This window comes from Mercenaria mercenaria, chromosome 1 (assembly GCF_021730395.1).
Source record: "Mercenaria mercenaria strain notata chromosome 1, MADL_Memer_1, whole genome shotgun sequence".
Taxonomy (NCBI): Eukaryota; Metazoa; Mollusca; class Bivalvia; order Venerida; family Veneridae; genus Mercenaria; species Mercenaria mercenaria.
The window spans coordinates 10,047,162-10,066,667 of record NC_069361.1 but is presented as its reverse complement, the minus strand read 5'-3'; the positions used below and the strand labels follow the sequence as shown (position 1 = coordinate 10,066,667).

The 19,506-nt window shown below is 36.6% G+C and overlaps 1 protein-coding gene across 1 annotated transcript in view; it reads right to left on the bottom strand.

Moving 5' to 3' along the window:
- Nucleotides 1-19,506, bottom strand: part of LOC123545013 (thyroid adenoma-associated protein homolog) — a 70,878-nt gene that overhangs the window by 26,875 nt on the left and 24,497 nt on the right. Inside the window, exons 8-19 of the mRNA XM_053522480.1 lie at nucleotides 17,920-18,043; nucleotides 15,782-16,249; nucleotides 15,393-15,508; nucleotides 13,471-13,580; nucleotides 11,627-11,701; nucleotides 11,009-11,204; nucleotides 6,291-6,342; nucleotides 4,560-4,775; nucleotides 3,230-3,394; nucleotides 1,686-1,795; nucleotides 1,117-1,295; nucleotides 277-473 (exon numbers count right to left, since the gene is read on the bottom strand). Coding sequence (XP_053378455.1) covers nucleotides 277-473; nucleotides 1,117-1,295; nucleotides 1,686-1,795; nucleotides 3,230-3,394; nucleotides 4,560-4,775; nucleotides 6,291-6,342; nucleotides 11,009-11,204; nucleotides 11,627-11,701; nucleotides 13,471-13,580; nucleotides 15,393-15,508; nucleotides 15,782-16,249; nucleotides 17,920-18,043 — 2,008 coding nt within the window. The remainder of the gene's footprint in view (nucleotides 1-276; nucleotides 474-1,116; nucleotides 1,296-1,685; nucleotides 1,796-3,229; nucleotides 3,395-4,559; nucleotides 4,776-6,290; nucleotides 6,343-11,008; nucleotides 11,205-11,626; nucleotides 11,702-13,470; nucleotides 13,581-15,392; nucleotides 15,509-15,781; nucleotides 16,250-17,919; nucleotides 18,044-19,506) is intronic.

Genomic DNA, 19,506 nt, shown 5'->3' with positions numbered 1-19,506 from the left:
ACGGTCAAACTTTTGCTAATTAAAACATGTGTAAGAAAGCTGCGCGTGTAAACTTGGCGCAACTTTAAACGTCGTTTCTCGATATTACGTCATGCCGCATCTGGACCGCTTTTCAAAGACGACGTCACATATATATTTACAAAAATAAAAAAATATTGTTCCAAAAAATTATATAATTCTCTTCAATTCAATAAGCACTATTTCCAGACCTATAACTGCAATTGCAGACTTAAACATTGCGAGTACATTCAAAATCAGGAATAAAGCCTGACTCACCATGGATAGGATATTTCTTTGATGCTTTAACAAGGTCTTTCTCTGACTCAGACATATATCTCTCTACTTCAGACAACAACATTTCCAGAAACTCTACTATACTGTTGACTGACGCATTCTGGGTAGCAGACACACTATAATCATTAGAACTAGAGTTGCTGCATATACTGAAACCAATCTTGGATTCCATGACATACCTACAATAAATGGTGAATTCTAAACAATATATTTAAAGTAGCTGTTCAACATTGTTCTAGTTCATTTCATTTGAAACTTGAAAAATACATTTCAGTTCTGCGTTGTTATATCCTAGGCATTAGTTCTCTGAAATTTTGTGGTCTTTCCTTACTTGAATTAGTGAAATGTTAAGTATATTTACTGCAGTTGTATTGATTTTGTGCCAATGCAGATGACTTTGACAGTTCTTTTGTGTTTGTGTTCAGCAGGCCTAAATTTCTAAAGAAAAGAAAATTAAAACATTTTCTTTGTTTTTTTTTGTAGAGTTTTGAGTTACATCCATGTAATTTGGGTCATATGGCACCTTTTCCAGCTTTTAATGGTGAAGGAAGACCCCCTGTGCCCCTCCCGACATTATTTCATTACGGCAGGCACCTGGGTAGAACCACTGACCTTCCATAAGCCATCTGAGTTGCTTCCTCATGCGAAATTTTCTACACCCTAAGCAGAATTTACAAACTACATCTGTCGGGGACAAGTGGTCTGAAGTTAGCGACCTTAACCACTCTGCCAAGGAGGCCCCGGAAATTGTAAAAGTCTCATGCCCTGAGATACAGCAAGTAACTACGCATTCATTTCAATTCTATTGTAAGTTTCACTTACTTTTGAAAGACTAGTTTACACAAAATTGCACCACATTGACCTTCATGACCTTTCGGGCTATTACACAGTCTGAGAGATTCAGCCAGAAGATGGCAGCACAGTCTGTGTGGGGTCTTCAAGTTGTCATCCAGGGACATTGTATAGTATCTAGTGAGTAGAAGAAAAGCAGATGTCTGAATCTGAAAAAAAGCACAAAGCAAATCAGAACCTTGTTTCGGTCAAAGAAACAAAGGCAATGTCAGCAGACATCATATCGCATTACATAATTTTAAAGAATCTTATTTCTTGTACGTCACAGTAAAACAATTTGAAAAAAAAATATATATATATTGAAAGCTATTCCTTTCATCATTAGATTACTGGTCAAAGTCAAAATAACAAATAATGGTACACCAAGAAATTCTTAATTTCTTATTTTCAAACAAGCACCCAATGTTAAAGTAATGGAAATCCATGTGTAAATTTACATTATAATCTCAACAGTTTCTTCGAAACTCACTTTTGAAACTCATTTTTGAAACTCACTAAAAACCATTAGACTATAGATATCTAAATTAGCATGCTCAAACCTCCTCAGCACCATCCAGTAGACACAAGATGAGGGCCTGGGTATTTTCTGCACAGAAGAAATCCCATCGTTTACAGGAATGAGCAAAGTCTAGAAGTTTCTCAGCACTTTCTGAAACATTTAATACATGACATTGTAGATTTTGAGATCAAATCGAGATAAAATTTTCTAACAACACTGATTTCCAAACATTCCTTCATAAGATAACTATCAAACAGTTTACAGGCTTTAATATGTATATTAAGGTCCATCAATGAGTAACAAACAACTCTGAAAACTAGACTGACCTAAAACAAGTCTGGTTTTCACAGGAATCAGGTTTCTACCTTTTGCAGCGAATTATACCAGATGCTTGTATCCAATAAAATCTAAGAATACAGACTAAGACACCATTTCATATACTGTAGCTAAGGGCTAGTGGTGCAGAAATTATTTTATTATTATACCAGATTTATATAGTGCCCTTTTCATGATAAACACGTTCAAAGGTGCCTTACAGCAACTGCAGCCACACAGGGCGCGAAATCATCCTCTACTAGTACAGACACAGAGCGATCTGACCAGAGGGACAGTGTAAGATAAAGCCCCCAGAAAAGACAGAGAGAACTTTTCAGAAATATGATCTTTAACAAGACAATTATGAAATCAGAGTTATTAATCATTCTATATTACACTGTAACTATTAAATATGTATACATGTATACGGCAAAAAGATGAACATTGCCCATTATATAAATTAGACATGTCTGATGTTTTGTTTAAATTAATTATTCAAATTTCCATCAGCAATAATGTATCCACATAACCTGTATCCAAGGATATATATAGGGGCCTCCGTGGCCGAGTGGTTAAGGTCGCTGACTTCAAATCACTTGCCCCTCATCGATGTGGGTTCAAGCCTCACTCGGGGCCTCAAATTCTTCATGTGGGGAGGCCATCCAGCTGGCTTACGGAAGGTCGGTGGTTCTACCCAGGTGCCCGCTCGTGATGAAATAATGCACGGAGGGGCACCTGGTGTCTTCCTCCACCATCAAAGCTGGAAAGTCGCCATATGACCTATAACCTATAACTGTGTCGGTGCGATGTTAAACCCAACAAAGGATGTATATAACCTGTATCCAAGGATATATATAACCTGTATCCAAGGATATATAACCTGTATCCAAGGATATAAAACTGTGTTTTAAGAGCAGTCTCAAAACTCTGGCACCACAACCTATGGTTATAAAACCAGTCTCAAAATGCAAACCCTATCATTGGTCAATTTTATTTGAAATTGGTACTCAGAAAAACAATCAGATGTTTAATTTTTTAAACTAACTTTCAATTCCAGTTGGTGGACTTTGAGCTCAGTCTTAAAATTGAATAATGGCATAGCGGCATTCCAAGACTGGTCTCCAAACTCAATCTTATAATCAAAGAACCAGGATACATTATATAATCAAGCTCGTATAGAGCAAATCAAGTCTAAACAGTTAACTCTTTTTAACCTATTGGAGATTTTTACTTTGTTATTTAGAATTAGGTAAGTACCTATGTACTGACCTGGTACATAGCCTTTTCTCTGCTTACTGTTTGCAGAATATATCAAGCTCTCATACAGAACATGTAGTAAGTCTAGACTGCCTTTTCTTCTCTGGTAACTGGCACCTGGCAACAAAAACTCTATACACAGTCTGTGTAGCCAGTCTACAAAATCCAGGGCACAGTCTGAAATGTATAATGATATGATATGCAAGCTCCATAACCACAGATCCCCTCTCTTAATTCCAGTTTGTTTAGTTCTACCAATTGTTTTCTCGTTTAGGGCACAGCCATTTTTTTATCTGGGGACCACATGCTGCTTTTCATGGAATTGCACTCTTGTCGAAATTCTTGAGGCGGGACTAGAACACTTGTTCAATGAAAATCTAAACATATTTATACATCCTCTAGATGACTAACTGACTTTTTAATCTGTGACATGTATTGTGCGCAAATCTGACCATTGTGTAAATATCACGGGGTGCCGTCATCCGAATTTTATCCGAAACAGTGCACAGGTGATGTCACTGAAGGTTCCATGTGCACTGCCATATGAATACAACTGCCGATGTACATGTGTAAATGTTGGGCTCTGCTCAACCCAGGGCTAAAGGGCAAGGACGGTAGCTTGCACTTCCAGTACCATCCAAGAACAGGCTCAATCAAACCGAGCCTGCAACATTTTCGTTTATGTCATGTTGGGCGACTTGTGGTTTTCCAATTTTTTATTTTTTATATTTTTATTACGAGAACATTTTTTTCAGAGGATTATTAAAATACAATTGTGAAATACGTCTAGTAACTGAAACAAACAAATCTATTCACAAAATAAACTTAATTTTTCTCAGCTGCTACAGGAATTATCAAACTAAAAACGAAAGCTATAAAATATTATTGACGAGACTTTCTTTCAACATGTGCAAAGCCTGCTTAATACTTTTTACATAACAAAAGGGTCATGTTGATACTATATTGCTCACCAGAAAACTGAAGAGTTTTGAACAGGATCATCAAGGGAGCACCCAGGCTAAACTTCCAGCTGTTTCAAAAACGATGTTCTTTGAAGAAAAGTGTGAACAGATGGATGACTTAACAGTCTAACAGTGAGTGATCACAATTTTAATTTCACCATTTGCAGCATGTTTTCACTATGCAGATCATTTATGATGCCACATCATTTTACAAAAGCATTACTCTCTGAAATTTACGTAATTCAAACCAAGTTTCATTTTGAATTTCTCAAATAATTTACAAATATAAAGTCAAACAACTAAAACTTATCCTGATAAAGACAAGACTTTGCAAAAGTATACTCTTGAAAGATCTAAGCAAATAAACATAATATAATTACCTAGTTTATCCTTATTCTGGGTGGGTGATTTCAGCAGGGTTGTACAACTGTCTCTCAGACGAACCAGCAGTTTCCTTATATCTGACCCAAGATGTTGTCTAAATGGTGCTGAGTCTATCTTAATATTGTATGGTAAACACTCCATCAGTAATGAAACCTCTATCTTAGATATACATTCTGAAAATAAAAAAGCTCTCTCAGAAGTATCAGCTTTTACTACTGTTCACTACAACTGTGAGACTGAGAATACTTTATGTATATCATCACCTATATGTGTATAAATTCATTGCAGTCTTCAAATATAAACCAGATGCCCACAGGCAATATGTCAGGCATGGAGGTGAACATATAGGCAAACAAGAGTGCCAGAATGTCACTATATACGCCCGTCACAGCAAATTTCTTTACTCTAGCACCTGTATTTGCAGATGTAATTTTAATTTTGTGGTTGTTTAGTAATCATTGTAATTCTTTTGTTTTTGTAAGTCCACAAAAAAACTCCTTACCAGGTAGATATACCTTAAAATACACCTAAAATTAGAAAGTAACAACTATGTTGTACCACAGAAAAGTGGTTTTGGTTTTTCCCTACGGTCAATTATAAAAAAGTTACAATATAAGTTATTTATAGTAACAACTAAGGGAAGTTAATCTTTAAAAAAAAAAAAAAAAAAAAAAAAAATTGTAAGTCCACACAGAAATCCTTACCATGTAGAGATTGGTCAAAATACACCTCAAAATTGGATGTAACATGCATGTTGTACTACAGAAAAGTGGTCTCGATTTTTCCCTACGTCTACTAATGAAAAAGTTACAATATAAGCTATTTATAGTAACAACAAAGGGAAGTAATTCTAAAGAAGGGAACTGCGCATGACACTTCGTCTCATGATGGTGTATAATTGTGCCAAGTTACATCAAAATCCCTCTATGCATGAAGAAGAAATGCTTCGGACAGTCATTCTTGTATCTGACCTTTGGCCTCTAAGTGTGACCTTGACCTTAGACCTAGGGACCTGGTTCTTGCACATGACACTTCGTCTTGTGGTGGTGAACATTTGTGCCAAGTAATATCAAAATCCCTCCATGCATGAAGAAGAAATGCTCCGGACAAAGTTTTCATTCTTGTATCCTTTGACCTCTAAGTGTGACCTTGACCTTAGACCTAGGGACCTGGTTCTTGCGCATGACACTCCATCTCATGATGATGAACAATTGTGCCAACTTTCATCAAAATCCCTCTATGCATGAAGAAGATATGCTCCGGACAAAGTTTTCATTCTTGTATCCTTTGACCTCTAAGTGTGACCTTGACCTTAGATCTAGGGACCTTGTTCTTGCGCATGACACTCCGTCTCATGATGATAAACAATTGTGCCAACTTTCATCAAAATCCCTCTATGCATGAAGAAGATATGCTCCGGACAAAGTCATACTTGAATTTGACCTTTGACCTCTAAGTGTGCCCTTGACCTTAGACCTAGGGACCTGGTTCTTGTGCATGACACTCCGTCTCATGATGATGAACAACTGTGCTAAGTTTCATCAAAATCCCTCCATGCATGTAGAAGATATGCTCCGGACAAGGTCTGTGGACGCCGCCTGCCCACCCATCTGCCCGCCTGGGGCGTTCCCATAATACGTCCCGTTTTTCAAACGGGCGTATAAAAAAAAAATGATTGCTCTTAGCCCAGCACTCTAAGTGACCTTTGACCTCTAACGTGCATTTACCTTTGTGTATAGGAACTGATTTTTGCCGACTACTCCGTCTCATTGAGTTAAACTTCTCAAATAACAAGATTCTAAATGCATGTCAAGTTCTGGGCGAAAAGATCTGACAGACTTGACTGAAACTTTGACTGACCTTTGAGATAGGAATGAGTTGCACATGACACTCTCTAATGAGGTTAACATTCATGCAATATAAACAAGATTCTCAATGCATGTCAAGTTTGTCTGGACAAACAAATCTAGAGGGACACATACACTGAAACAGCCATTTAGAAACTATTCATTGCTTCTCAGCAGGTCGACAAAAAATAATTCATCACATCAGACTGAAAAATCTGCTACGATGGTATATATTACGTAGGCTTGCAACATTGTGATCTTTGACCTGACATTCTATACACATTTGATCATCAGAGAGAATATTAGAAGGTTATAAAAAAGATTCTGTTGGTTCATTATAAGAATGTATACCTTCACAACTTACAGCTGAATGCTAGGGACTTGCAAAATGCCAAAAAGTGGTTTTCGGAAATGAAAGACAGTTACTTCTTGCCTATGAGACAAGGTATTCAAAAAATACAGATGTAAGAAATCTTACATGTTGTTCAGACATCAAGATTCTTTATTTTAACCAATCTTTATAGTTTGGAATGCTTATGATGTCTTAATATTAAAATCTTTACATCTATCAATGTAGTGTAACGAGCATGGTTTTTAGAAAATAGCATTACTCTTGATGAATCTTATTTTATGACAACTGGCTATTTAAATGTATTCTTGATGTTCAAATTATGGCAATTAGTGAATAACTGTCAAACATACGATATCAATTACAAAGATGAATTGTGTAATTCAAATCCAATTTAGCTGAAATATTTACCTAAAACTCAGCAGCACTTTGTTTCTGTAAAGTAGTTAAACCTCTGTTAGGCTTTTCTTATCCGCAAATGAAGGGCATGGTAGATTCACTTTATCTTGCACCAAAGCAAGAGGATTTCTTTTAATCATTCTTTTCAGTGTTTACTTATTTAATTAGGCATGGAATAATAATCCAAGGACTTTTGCGCTCTGCTTTTGTTATAGTTAAATGTGACCTAAAATAAACTTACACCAGCTTTTCAGTGTTGACAACTATGCAAGCATCAGACCGACTCCATCAGTACATACAAGGCTTCTCAACATTACATGTTCCTGAAACATATCATAATTATCAGCAGGTTGCTGTTGACTTCAAATACAAATCACAAACAAGAGGGTCATATGACATGGATTGCTCAATGAGTAATATGGCCTACATGTTCAAAGTCAAACAGATGATTTTTGAATTTTGAAGATTCGTGTAACAGTACTGGGCGGGCCATTTACCGGGTCATGATTGAACAAAGTTTGTAGAAGTCTACTAGCAATGTACATCAATATCTAAGATCTAGCTTTGGTTATATTTCATGCAAATTTATAAAGATTTCCTATTAAATCATGACTGGTGGGTCAATTTTGCCCGGGGGTATGATTGAACAGATTGTAGAGCACTAGCAATGCTACATGTCAAATATTAAGCTCTGGCCTTCTGGTTATTTTAAACAATTTTGAGTTTTGCTATAGAAATCTATGTAAATCAAGGACCTGGGGGGGTATTTACCGGGGTCATGATTGAATAACTTAGTAGAGTCACTAGCAATGCTACAGGTCAATATAAGCTTATGGCTTCTGGTTTTGGAAGAAGATTTTTAAGATTTCTATGTAAATATATGGACCCCTCGGGCGGTGTCAATTCACCCGGGTCATGATTTGAACAACTTGGTAGAGGTTCCACTAGCATGCTTCACACAAATAATAGCTCAGCTTCGTTTTGAAGAAGAAATTTTTAAGTTTGTCTTTCAATTGCATGGCACCAGTTCTGCATGGAATTCAATTCTTTGAAAATTTTGTAGAGCTTCACCCAAGGAACATTCCTGTGAAGTTTGGATGAAATTGGCCTAGCGGTTTATGAGGAGATGTCGTTTAAAGTAGAAGTTTATGGACGGACAACGAATGCCGGGCGGTGAGTGATCACAATAGCTCACCCTGAGCCTTTGGCTCAGGTGAGCTAACAAGAGGACCTCTACACATTGTTATATGCCAAATATGACTGGTGTCAATCCTTGCGTGTATCAGTGCTATACACTGGGCACGTTAAAGAACCAGGCTGTCTATTCGCAACGAGCTAGGCTAAGTTAGCCAGACAAGCCAGTATCTGATTTCTGATCTCTCTGTCGTGGGGGCTTTGTCTCACTCTGTCCCTCTGGTCAGATCGCTCTGTGTCTGTACTAGTAGAGGATGAATTATGCACCCTGTGTGGCTGCATTTGAACTATGTAAAGCGCCTTTGAACGTGAAATTGATCATGAAAAGGGCACTATATAAATCTGGTATAATAATAATAAAATATCTAAAGGTTAGGCATTAATGTTTTAGACAAGAAGACAAGTGGCACCATGGGTGGGACCAGTTTGACACTAGGGGCATGATTGGAATAAAAACATAGTACAGGACCACTACAGAATGCTACATGCCAAATATTTAAGCTCTGGGTCTTATAGTTTCAAAGAAGAAAATTGCTAATATTTTTCTTATATAAGTCTATGTAAACAAGTGAGTCCCAAGGCATGACCAATTTTAACCTCAGGGACAAGATTTGAATAAGTTTGGTAGAAGACCACTACACAATGCTTCAAACTGAATATTTAAGCTCTGTGTCTTACAGTTTAAGAGAAGAAGGCTTTTAAAGCTTCTTCTTTCATAAGTCTTTGTAAAACAAGTGAGCCTTATAGCAGAGCCAATTTTGACCCTTCTCTGACCTTGAGGTTTTGGAGAAAGAAATAGTTAAAGTTTTTGCTTTTGATTGTCATGGCAACCAGAATTCTGCATGGAATGGAATTCTTCAAACTATTTTGTAAAAGGACCATACCAGGAACATCCAGAACAAGTTTCATTAACTTCAACCAAACAGTTTCAGAGCAGACACTGTTTAAAGAGAAGTGTGAACAGATGGACCATGGATGGTGAATGATCAGAACAGTGCACTCCGAGTTAAAAGTTTAGGTCATGAGCAAGGCTTAAAATTGTATACATCTAAAAACAAGAGGACCATGATGGTCCTGAATCGCTCACCTCTTCCCACATGACCCAGTTGATAAACATTCAGACCAACTTTCATACAGATCCCATGAAAATAATGGCCTCTAGAGAGGTCACAACGTTTTTTCATTATTTGACCTACTGACCTACTTTTTGAAGGCACGTGACCCACTTTCGAACTTGACCTAGATATCATCAAGATGAACATTCTGACCAATTTTCATTAAGATCCATTCAAAAATATGGCCTCTAGAGATGTCACAAGGTTTTTCTATTTTTAGACCTACTGACCTAGTTTTTGATCGTACATGACCCTGTTTCAAACTTGACCTAGATATCATCAAGATGAACATTCAGACCAACTTTCATACAGATCCCATGAAAAATATGGCCTTTAGAGAGGTCACAAGATTTTTCTATTATTTGACCTACTGACCTAGTTTTTGAAGGCACGTGACCCACTTTCGAACTTGACCTAGATATCATCAAGATGAACATTCAGACCAACTTTCATACAGATCCCATGAAAAATATAGCCTCTAGAGAGGTCACAAGGTTTTTCTATTATTTGACCTACTGACCTAGTTTTTGACGGCACGTGACCCACTTTCGAACTTGACCTAGATATCATTAAGGTGAACATTCTGACCAATTTTCATGAAGATTTTGTGAAATATATGGCCTCTAGAGAGGTCACAAGGTTTTTCTATTTTTAGACCTACTGACCTAATTTTTGACCGCACGTGACCCAGTTTCGAACTCGACCTAGATATCATCAAGATGAACATTCAGACCAACTTTCATACAGATCCCATGAAAAATATGGCCTTTAGAGAGGTCACAAGGTTTTTCTATTATTTGACCTACTGACCTAGTTTTTGATGGCACGTGACCCAGTTTCGAACTTGACCTAGATATCATCAAGGTGAACGTTCTGACCAATTTTCATGAAGATCTTGTGAAATATATGGCCTCTAGAGAGGTCACAAGGTTTTTCTATTTTTAGACCTACTGACCTAGTTTTTGACGGCACGTGACCCAGTTTCGAACTTGACCTAGATATCATCAAGGTAAACATTCTGACCAATTTTCATGAAGATTTTGTGAAATATATGGCCTCTAGAGAGGTCACAAGGTTTTTCTATTTTTAGACCTACTGACCTAGTTTTTGACGGCATGTGACCCAGTTTCGAACTTGACCTAGATATCATCAAGATGAACATTCTGACCAACTTTCATAAAGATCCCACAAAAAATGTGACCTCTAGAGTGGTCACAAGCAAAAGTTTACGGACGAACACACGGACGGACGCACGGACAGAGGACGACAGACGCTGCGTGATCACAAAAGCTCACCTTGTCACTATGTGACAGGTGAGCTAAAAACTGTACCAATATGCAAAGACCATAAAAAGAGGGAAAAACATAATCATTGTATCAATTATGACAACAGTTACTGCAGGACCTTTGCAAAACGAAACTGGTGTTAAACACTTTGGTTCTAAAACATCAAATTTTGTATAAACATGATCCATCATTAGTCTAATATCAGGTGTCTTAGCCTTTTTTTTTAAACAAATATGCAAGCATGTTTCTACTTACCAGATTTGTATGACCAGCTATAGTTCTGACAGATTTTGATACAACAATCCATGCACAGAGCAATCTTACTCTACTGATGGGGCTTTTAGGATCTTCCATTATAGCAGACAGGTGATCTTGTACTGCAGCAGACGTCATTGGTAAAAGTTTAAAAGTCACAGGAATCCAATGAAGACTGGTATTGTATCTCAGCAGACTGCAAAATGAAGCAAGCGGGCTATGATGTCCTCAGGATCTTGTATATATATCCCAACTGAATAACATAAAAGGTAACAATTTTATCTGGTATGGAACTAGATGGACAAGGAAAGTTTCATAAGATCCATCCACAAGTGTGACTTCATAGATTTTTTTTCTTCTGTATTCCACCTAGTGACCTAGATTTTATGCCAATGTGACCCAGTTTTTCAAGTGACATTCATATAGCAAGACAAATCTCTAGCATGACAGTTTTTTTAGAGATTTAGCAAGATTGTTCTATGTTTTTCCTTTCTGACCTAGTTTTCTGATCCCAAATGACCAAAACTTGAACAAGACTTAGATTTTATAAGATAAACACTGTCTTTTTAATTATGCCCAGATTTCTTTAAAATGTAAGATTTTAGACTAACTGATTACCTGTTGTCACTGACGAGACCTTCTATCACTGTTGGTAACCAGGAAGTGTTCCATATATCTGTAGAGAAGGTACTCCTGAACAGTGAAGATGGCATGTAAGAAAATAGAAGGACACAGATGAACAATTTATTCATGTTTTACCATCATACTCCTTACAATCTGCTTAAACTTTTACTTTTACTTTGAAACCAGAAGTAACTAAGGTAAACAATTGATCAGTGTCAACGGAGTGGTTTTTGTATGACTGGATACAACATTATATTCGGAAACAAGCCTTCAGAGATCGGTGAAAAATGAGTAAGATTTTCTTTGAATTTTATGTCATTTAAGTATATACAGAGAACTGCTTTCTACCTCCTGTGATTAAAATAGTACTTAATGGTTAACCTACATAAGACTTGTAGGATATTTTTAAAAACGAGCGATATTTTTCATCGGTAGCATTTGTCTTTAGTTTTCACAACATGATTTCATTGATTCAGTTGTGGTTTTTCTCTATACTCGCCATCACTAATCTCGCGTCATCACTAATTTCGTGGTATCTGACTTGCGCAACCTACCCGGTGTTTGCTTGTCAAAGTTCATGACCTATCATACACACTAATCTGGCAGGTTCTACATCTAAATAAGTTGCTTAAATACCTGTTGTACCATAACTCTGAGATACAGTACAATCGCGATCCTACGAAAAGCCAAGGGACCGGCCGTTTTTTTCGTAATATCGCATTTTCGTTCGAGCGCAGCATAGGAAATTTCGCTATACAGCATCTTATTATTTACACATTGTAACCCATGATATTTCTATATGTGATTTTCGTATCGGAGTACATGTATACCAATTTTATATGTATTTCTGGGTTTTCTACATATCTTATTCGAATCTGAGCTCAGATGGTATCTGGAATGTAAAACGTGTTGTTTTTCTCTTCAATTTTTATTCACTGTACATAAAATATATACAGGGTACATTTTTGCACGAGAACAAAAATCGCAATTCAGCTACCCTTCACTGAATTTTTCGGAGTAATAAAATGACAGTTTACAGACGATCAGGACTTAAATATTTTTTTTATCTATTTATGCAGTGACTGTTTGAGGCGTAAAGATATCAAAGCAAGTGTGACTGGTATGCCATCCGATAGTTATAGGAGAAAAAAATAACTACTAACTTGTGTCATAGTGTATAGCGTTTGTTTCGAATTCAATTACTAAGTTTTCTCACTTTAATTACTGTTTACACCCTGATAATTGATAGTGACACTTTCCGCTCTAAAGCGTTTTTCACGCCATTATGGAAGGTGTGAAAACTTGGACGATACAGGTATTCGTAAAATTGCAACTAAAACAAGTTGAAAACAGGCTTAAAGGGCATAACAATACATTCGTAGGAGCGCATTTTTCGTAAAATTGCATTTTCGTAAAACCGCAACTTTGTAACATAGAAATAAGAAGGAAAGCAGCCGGGACCACAACACCTTTTCGTAGTATACCGGTATTTCGTTAAATTGCGATTCGTAGCACCGCGAATCCACTGTATAAGGTGGAAATGTGCAAATTCTATTCTTAGTAACAGTGACCCTGACCTTAAGCCCAGTGAGTTCAAAAATATTCTCCCCCTTTCTTTTATTGTTATACATTCAAACATCAACTTTTACAAGAAAATCTATATTTTGAGTGGTGACTGACCAGAAACAAAAATTCTATTTTTGTAATTGTGGCTCTGATCTTGGTCTCAGAAAACCTAAACATCATCAAAACCTTCCCTACAATGTGTATGTACAAAGTTTCAATAAAAATTTCGAATGCAATTAAAGTCAGTAGAAAGTGCATCAGAAAGTACTCACTTTAAATGCTGAAGAAATGCCCTGTATACATTAGTTGCTGATGATGCAAGATGGTTGGTTGTTAAACACTGCAGTAACTGAGCCTGTATTTCTGGGTTACCATCTAGAACCTTTAATACAAATTGTTGTTTTTTATTCATAAAAAAATAAAAGGTAAGGTACATGAACATCCTAAACACAGTCCTAGAGCCATGCATCACTAAATTTTAAATACTATTAATTTTATGTAAGAACAGTCAGATAACATAATAAGTGCTCCTAGATTTACTGCATGTCCTACCTTGTTCTAAAAAAGTAATACACATAATCTCTTTTCATTTTATTGGTATTTTGATACACAAAGATTATTATGAACCTGGAGTATGAACAAGAGCTGTCCGTAAGACAGCCAAGCTCGACTATTCGAAATATTGTCCCAGAAGCAGGAAAATATTACCCAAAAAGGTTAAATATCAAAAGGGGGCATAATTTGACCAATATGCATATCAGTTATGGGACTTGCTGCTATCAACTAGTTTTATAACCTGGAAGGCACATGTGAAGTTTCAAATCAATATCTGCATTAGTTTTGGAGATAGAAACTCGCATGTAAAACTTTAACCAGAATTTTCAAAGTCCAAAAGGGGGCATAATTTGCCCAAAATACAAGCCAGAGTTATGGGACTTGACCCAGTGCGGTTGGTAATTGATCTAGAAAAAGAAAAAATAAGTTTCAAATCTATATGCCTTTTAGTAATTGATGTATGTACTTGCACGCGAAACTTTAACCAGGATTTTCTAAGTCCAAAAAGGGGAATAATTTGCTCAAAATACATGTAAGAGTTATGGGACTTGATCCAGTGAGGTTAGTAATTGATCTAGAAAAAGAAAAAATAAGTTTCAAATCTATATGCCTTTTAGTAATAGCAGTATGTACTTGCACGCAAAACTTTAACCAGAATTTGCTAAGTCAAAAAAGGGGCATAATTTGGCCAAAATGAAGGTCAGAGTTATGAGACTTGCTGCTATCAACTAGTTTTATAACCCTGAAGACACATGTGAAGTTTCAAATCAATGTCTGCATTAGTTTTGGAGATAATAACTTGCATGTAAAACTTTAAACAAAATTTTCTAAGTCCAAAAGGGGGCATAATTTGCTCAAAATACATGTCAGAGCTATGGGACTTGACCCAGAGAGGTTGGTAATTGACCTAGAAAAAGAAAAAATAAGTTTAAAAGCTATATGCCTTTAATTGATGGCTGTATGTACTTGCATGCAAATACTTAACCAAGGTGTGACGCTGACGCCGACACCAGGGTGAGTAGAATAGCTAGACTATTCTTTGAATAGTCGAGCTAAAAACTAAGAAATATGCACCTTAAGTCTTGAGGAAAAGGCCTACTTGCAAGGACAGCCATAGAAGAAACTGTAGGTGTATTCTGAAAGCACATCCTTTTAACTAATGTAAAACTAGAGCTGCTTTTAAGAAAAGCGCATGCCTCCCACAACTGCCTAATCATCTAGATTGGCATTTCTTCTCCATTATGTATCTGAGTCAACCATGCACCAAAACCTGTATCACTGGCATCTGTGGTTTTGGTAATTCAAGGGCCATAATTCCCAAGTGCCTAGGCCTATCTGGCTAGTTATCGAACTTGGTCGAGGACTTATTGGCAAACATGTTCTGTTCGAGTTTGGTGAAGATCGGATGAGAACTCTTCGAATTAGAGCACGGACAAGATTTGTGACAGACAGACACACACACACAGACAGGAGTAAATGGATATGTCTCCCACCACTAGACATAATAATGGAAAATACATAAAAAACTTAATCCAAAAATCTGGAAGGGGTTGAGGATGCTAGGCAAGTAGGTAAACTTTCCTGATACTTCATACAATGGACACAGAAACCTAAGAAAACAAGAGAATTATTTATTTACCTTCTGTGCATCTACATACTTCAGCAGAACTGCCAGTATCCTGTACCTGCCTTTCACATACCACTGTGTACTCAGCAACAACTTTAATATGCTACTGGGAAAATCTGGCACAGCATCTTTAAACAATAAATTCAACATCAGTTTTCTTTTTTAACTTAAATACACTCTTCATTAAAACCAAAATGGAAATCCTTGTATGTCAACAGAGGGTAGCAAAACATTTATCATTGTAGAATGAAAGTCAATTCAATTTAGCTATTGTATTTTTTCATTAAACTGTTCTGCATTTAGATGACCTTGCAATATAAAGCACAAGTTCTGACAAATAACAAGATTCCTCCATATTAATTACCTGCCATAAAATGCTTAATATTCATATTGTGAGTTACCTTTCATTGTTTCCCAAACTGACATCATACATGAGAATATGTCCACTACAGCCTCAGGAACATCTTCTACTGGACTGTCCCAGTTCAGCACCACAATCTCTAAGGTACTCTCTAAAGTGGAGGTAATATTATTTGTTGAAATGATCTTCTCTAAACTGGAGGGAGTTTTAGTCAGTTTTGTATACCAAAGCAAGAGAATTTGAAAAGCTTGATAGTGAAGTGTAATATCCCCTCTGCATAGAACACAGATGTACTCAAACAAATGTTCAAACAATAGTTGTGAAGTCCCTTTATTGACTGAACAATCAGCAAATAGAATATCTGTCCTGCCACAAGCAACCACTCCTCGGATTAAAGATATTGGACCAAGTCTGGAAGAGGTCAGCAAACTGAGATCATCATGTACAGATTTCTGTTGCCTGGTATCCAGATCTGTCTGTTCCAATAGTTCTTGTCTGAATGTTGAATCTGAAAATTAAAATAGGAATAACTTCAGTTTCTCTTTAGTAGGCTTGATGATAAATGAAAGTCCTGAGGCCACATATTGGACACTTCATCCCTTTGCACGTAGAGTCTGGTAATCACACTAAAACTAGAAATGTGTCACAGACACGGATGCCCCCACAACATGACAAAGGTCACAGGCATGGTACTGCTCACAAACTAAAAGAAGGACCCTTGGCCCTATTTATTTACAAAAAAAAAATATTGAGGGAAAACCAGAAAATTTAGTAATCTGTACATGTAGTGAAAATTGGCTAAGTTCAACCAAGGACTGTGACCTTGACCTTTGAGCTAGTGAATGGTTTTTGAGCATGACACATCGTCTATCCATGCTTATCATTTGTGTCACATTATTCTGAAATCGGACCATGCATGTCAAAGTTATGGACCGGACAAAAAGACCACATTATCAGTATATATGGAGTGAAAATTGGCTAAGTTCAACTAAGGACTGTGATCTTAACCTTTGAGCTAGTGAAATGAGTTTTGCGCAAGACACATCGTCTATCCATGCCTATCATTTGTGTCAAATTATTCTGAAATTGGACCATGCATGTCAAAGTTATGGCCCAGACACGAAGACCACTTAAATGTAGTGAAAAATTGGCTAAGTTCAACCAAGGACTGTGACCTTGACCTTTGAGCTAGTAAAATGGTTTTGCGCATGACATACTGTCTATCCATGCTTATCATTTGTGTCAAATTATTTTGAAATCGGATCATGCATGTCAAAGTTATGGCCTGGACACAAACACAACTCTTTTCTGAACACACAAACAAACACAGACAGGGGTAACACTATATGCCCCCCACCCCTATTTTTATGGTGGGGGAATAAAAACCAGTTATCAACAGTACCATTTCCTTAATGTATTGAATAGACAGGGCAGAGGCCCTCTATTCAAGTACAACTTTACTTATAAATTTTCCTATATCTTTACACCCTAAATTGAATTAAATGTATTTTGCATATTTGCAAAGTAGATAAAATTTTAATTTTAATTTAAAACATGTCCTGCCTATCTTTGTTTAACACAATTTCAAATACCAAGGTCAAACAATATATAAATTATTGTATCATTAACATGTAATTTCACAGTACATGCTGACATACCTGCACACATAACTTGGTACAGTTACACCAGGTGACATACCTGCACCCAGAACTTGGTACAATAACACCAGGAGACATACCTGCACATAGAACTTAATACAGTAACACCGGGTGACATACTTGCACACAGAACTTGGTACAGTAACACCAGGTGACATACCTGCACACAGAACTTGGTACAGTTACACCAGGTGACATACCTGCACACAGAACTTGATACAGTTACACCAGGTGACATACCTGCACACAGAACTTGGTACAGTAACTCCAGGTGACAAACCTGCACACAGAACTTGGTACAGTAACACTAGGTGACATACCTGCACACAGAACTTGGTACAGTAACACCAAGTGACATACCTGCACGCAGAACTTGGTACAGTTATACCAGGTGACAAACCTGCACACAGAACTTGGTACAGTAACACCAGGTGACATACCTGCACACAGAACTTGGTACAGTTATACCAGGTGAAATACCTGCACACACAACTTGGTACAGTAACACCAGGTGACATACCTGCACACAGAACTTGGTACAGTATCACTAGGAAGGATTTTACAGCTTTCTCCACATTTCTGCAGCAGTTTAACATGAGTGCTGTGGCTGTTCCACACAACAGAACACAATCTGTATGGTAACCCTGGAAACAGACATAAAGTTTTTTAGCAACAAAATTAAACATAATTACCATACCTTAGTAAAAATCTGACTCTCTCTTAAGCTGCCGCTAACTTGTTTCTTTCTACTATGGATTTCAGCTAGCATGTACATTGCACAAACAAAAGTTTAAAAATCTTTAGTGTTCTTTAAGTAAATAGTTCAAGTTATTAAATACTACACATATATTTGAGACCAGACTTATTTGAACTTGAAAATGTTCTCATAATGAGTTAAGCACCCACTCAACTATCTGATCAAACTCATCATATCATACAGTTAAGGGGGAATGGTACTTTGTCAAAATTTAAGATTTGCTAATAGTCGTATATACCAAAATAAACTTGAAGATATTTCAAATTTGTATCATCATCTTTTAGAGCGATAAACATGCGTATGACGTTACCATGACGTCGCAAACATGACCCGTTTTCGCGCTTTTTACGTCCGTTAATGGTAGCACTAAAATGGTATAAAACTCGATACTACAAACGTATTGTTGGCGTCAATGCATTAGATTATATATCAAACGACAGAATAAAGCAATTTCTTAGTGATCATTAACATGAAAAGGTATTTTCTATCCGAATTTTCGAAGGAGGTTCGAAAACAGACATTTGGTTGTTTAAGAAAATTCAGGGAAAAAATCGCTTCTGATCCATTTTGCAAAAAAATGGCCCGTGGAATTTTTGCCAATTTTTTGTATGTAAAAATTCATTATGTTGTTAATGGCTGTGCCAAAATAGAAAAAAGTTCACCGAAGCGTTTTTCTAGTACAACCGTTTGAATTAGAGCATTGTGACGCAGTAAACAACGTCGCTTAAGACATGACGAAAGCACGTGAATATTTACATTATTAGCCTTATTTTTACACCAGTGGTTGCAAAGATGGTGCTCTCCATACATATGTGGAACTATGCTTTCTAGCGCCTGTATTAATTCAGCTTCTCCTTTTTCTTCAAGATTTATTGAAACTCACTTTGCACTGGAAAACAAGCTTGCAATGGAAATTATTTTCTATTGTTAATTGTTCTTTTAAAAAAAATATTCAGGACAATTAAAATGTAGAGTAAAAATATGTTTGTACATCAGTCCAGAATTGCTTGCCTCTTTATGCAACTGAGCACGAATATCGGGCTCCATAGCTTTTACAGAATTGCTCCATTTTTTTGGCATCTGTGAAGTTGACCATATTTAATTGTTTTCGTGTAAACTTTGATAAGTTTTCACACAGTTATTGTTACTTTCAAACATTACATATGTTGCAACAATATTTGTTACTTATTTATAAACTTGAACCCATATAATAAAACAGTTATTGACTGTTAAGCCATCGGATATGATGTGATATTCAACGGAGGAGGACAATATTGACCTCTTCCAGTGAATACCATAGCATATCCAATGGCTCAAGGGTCAATAATAATATAATTTTCAAAACGAAAT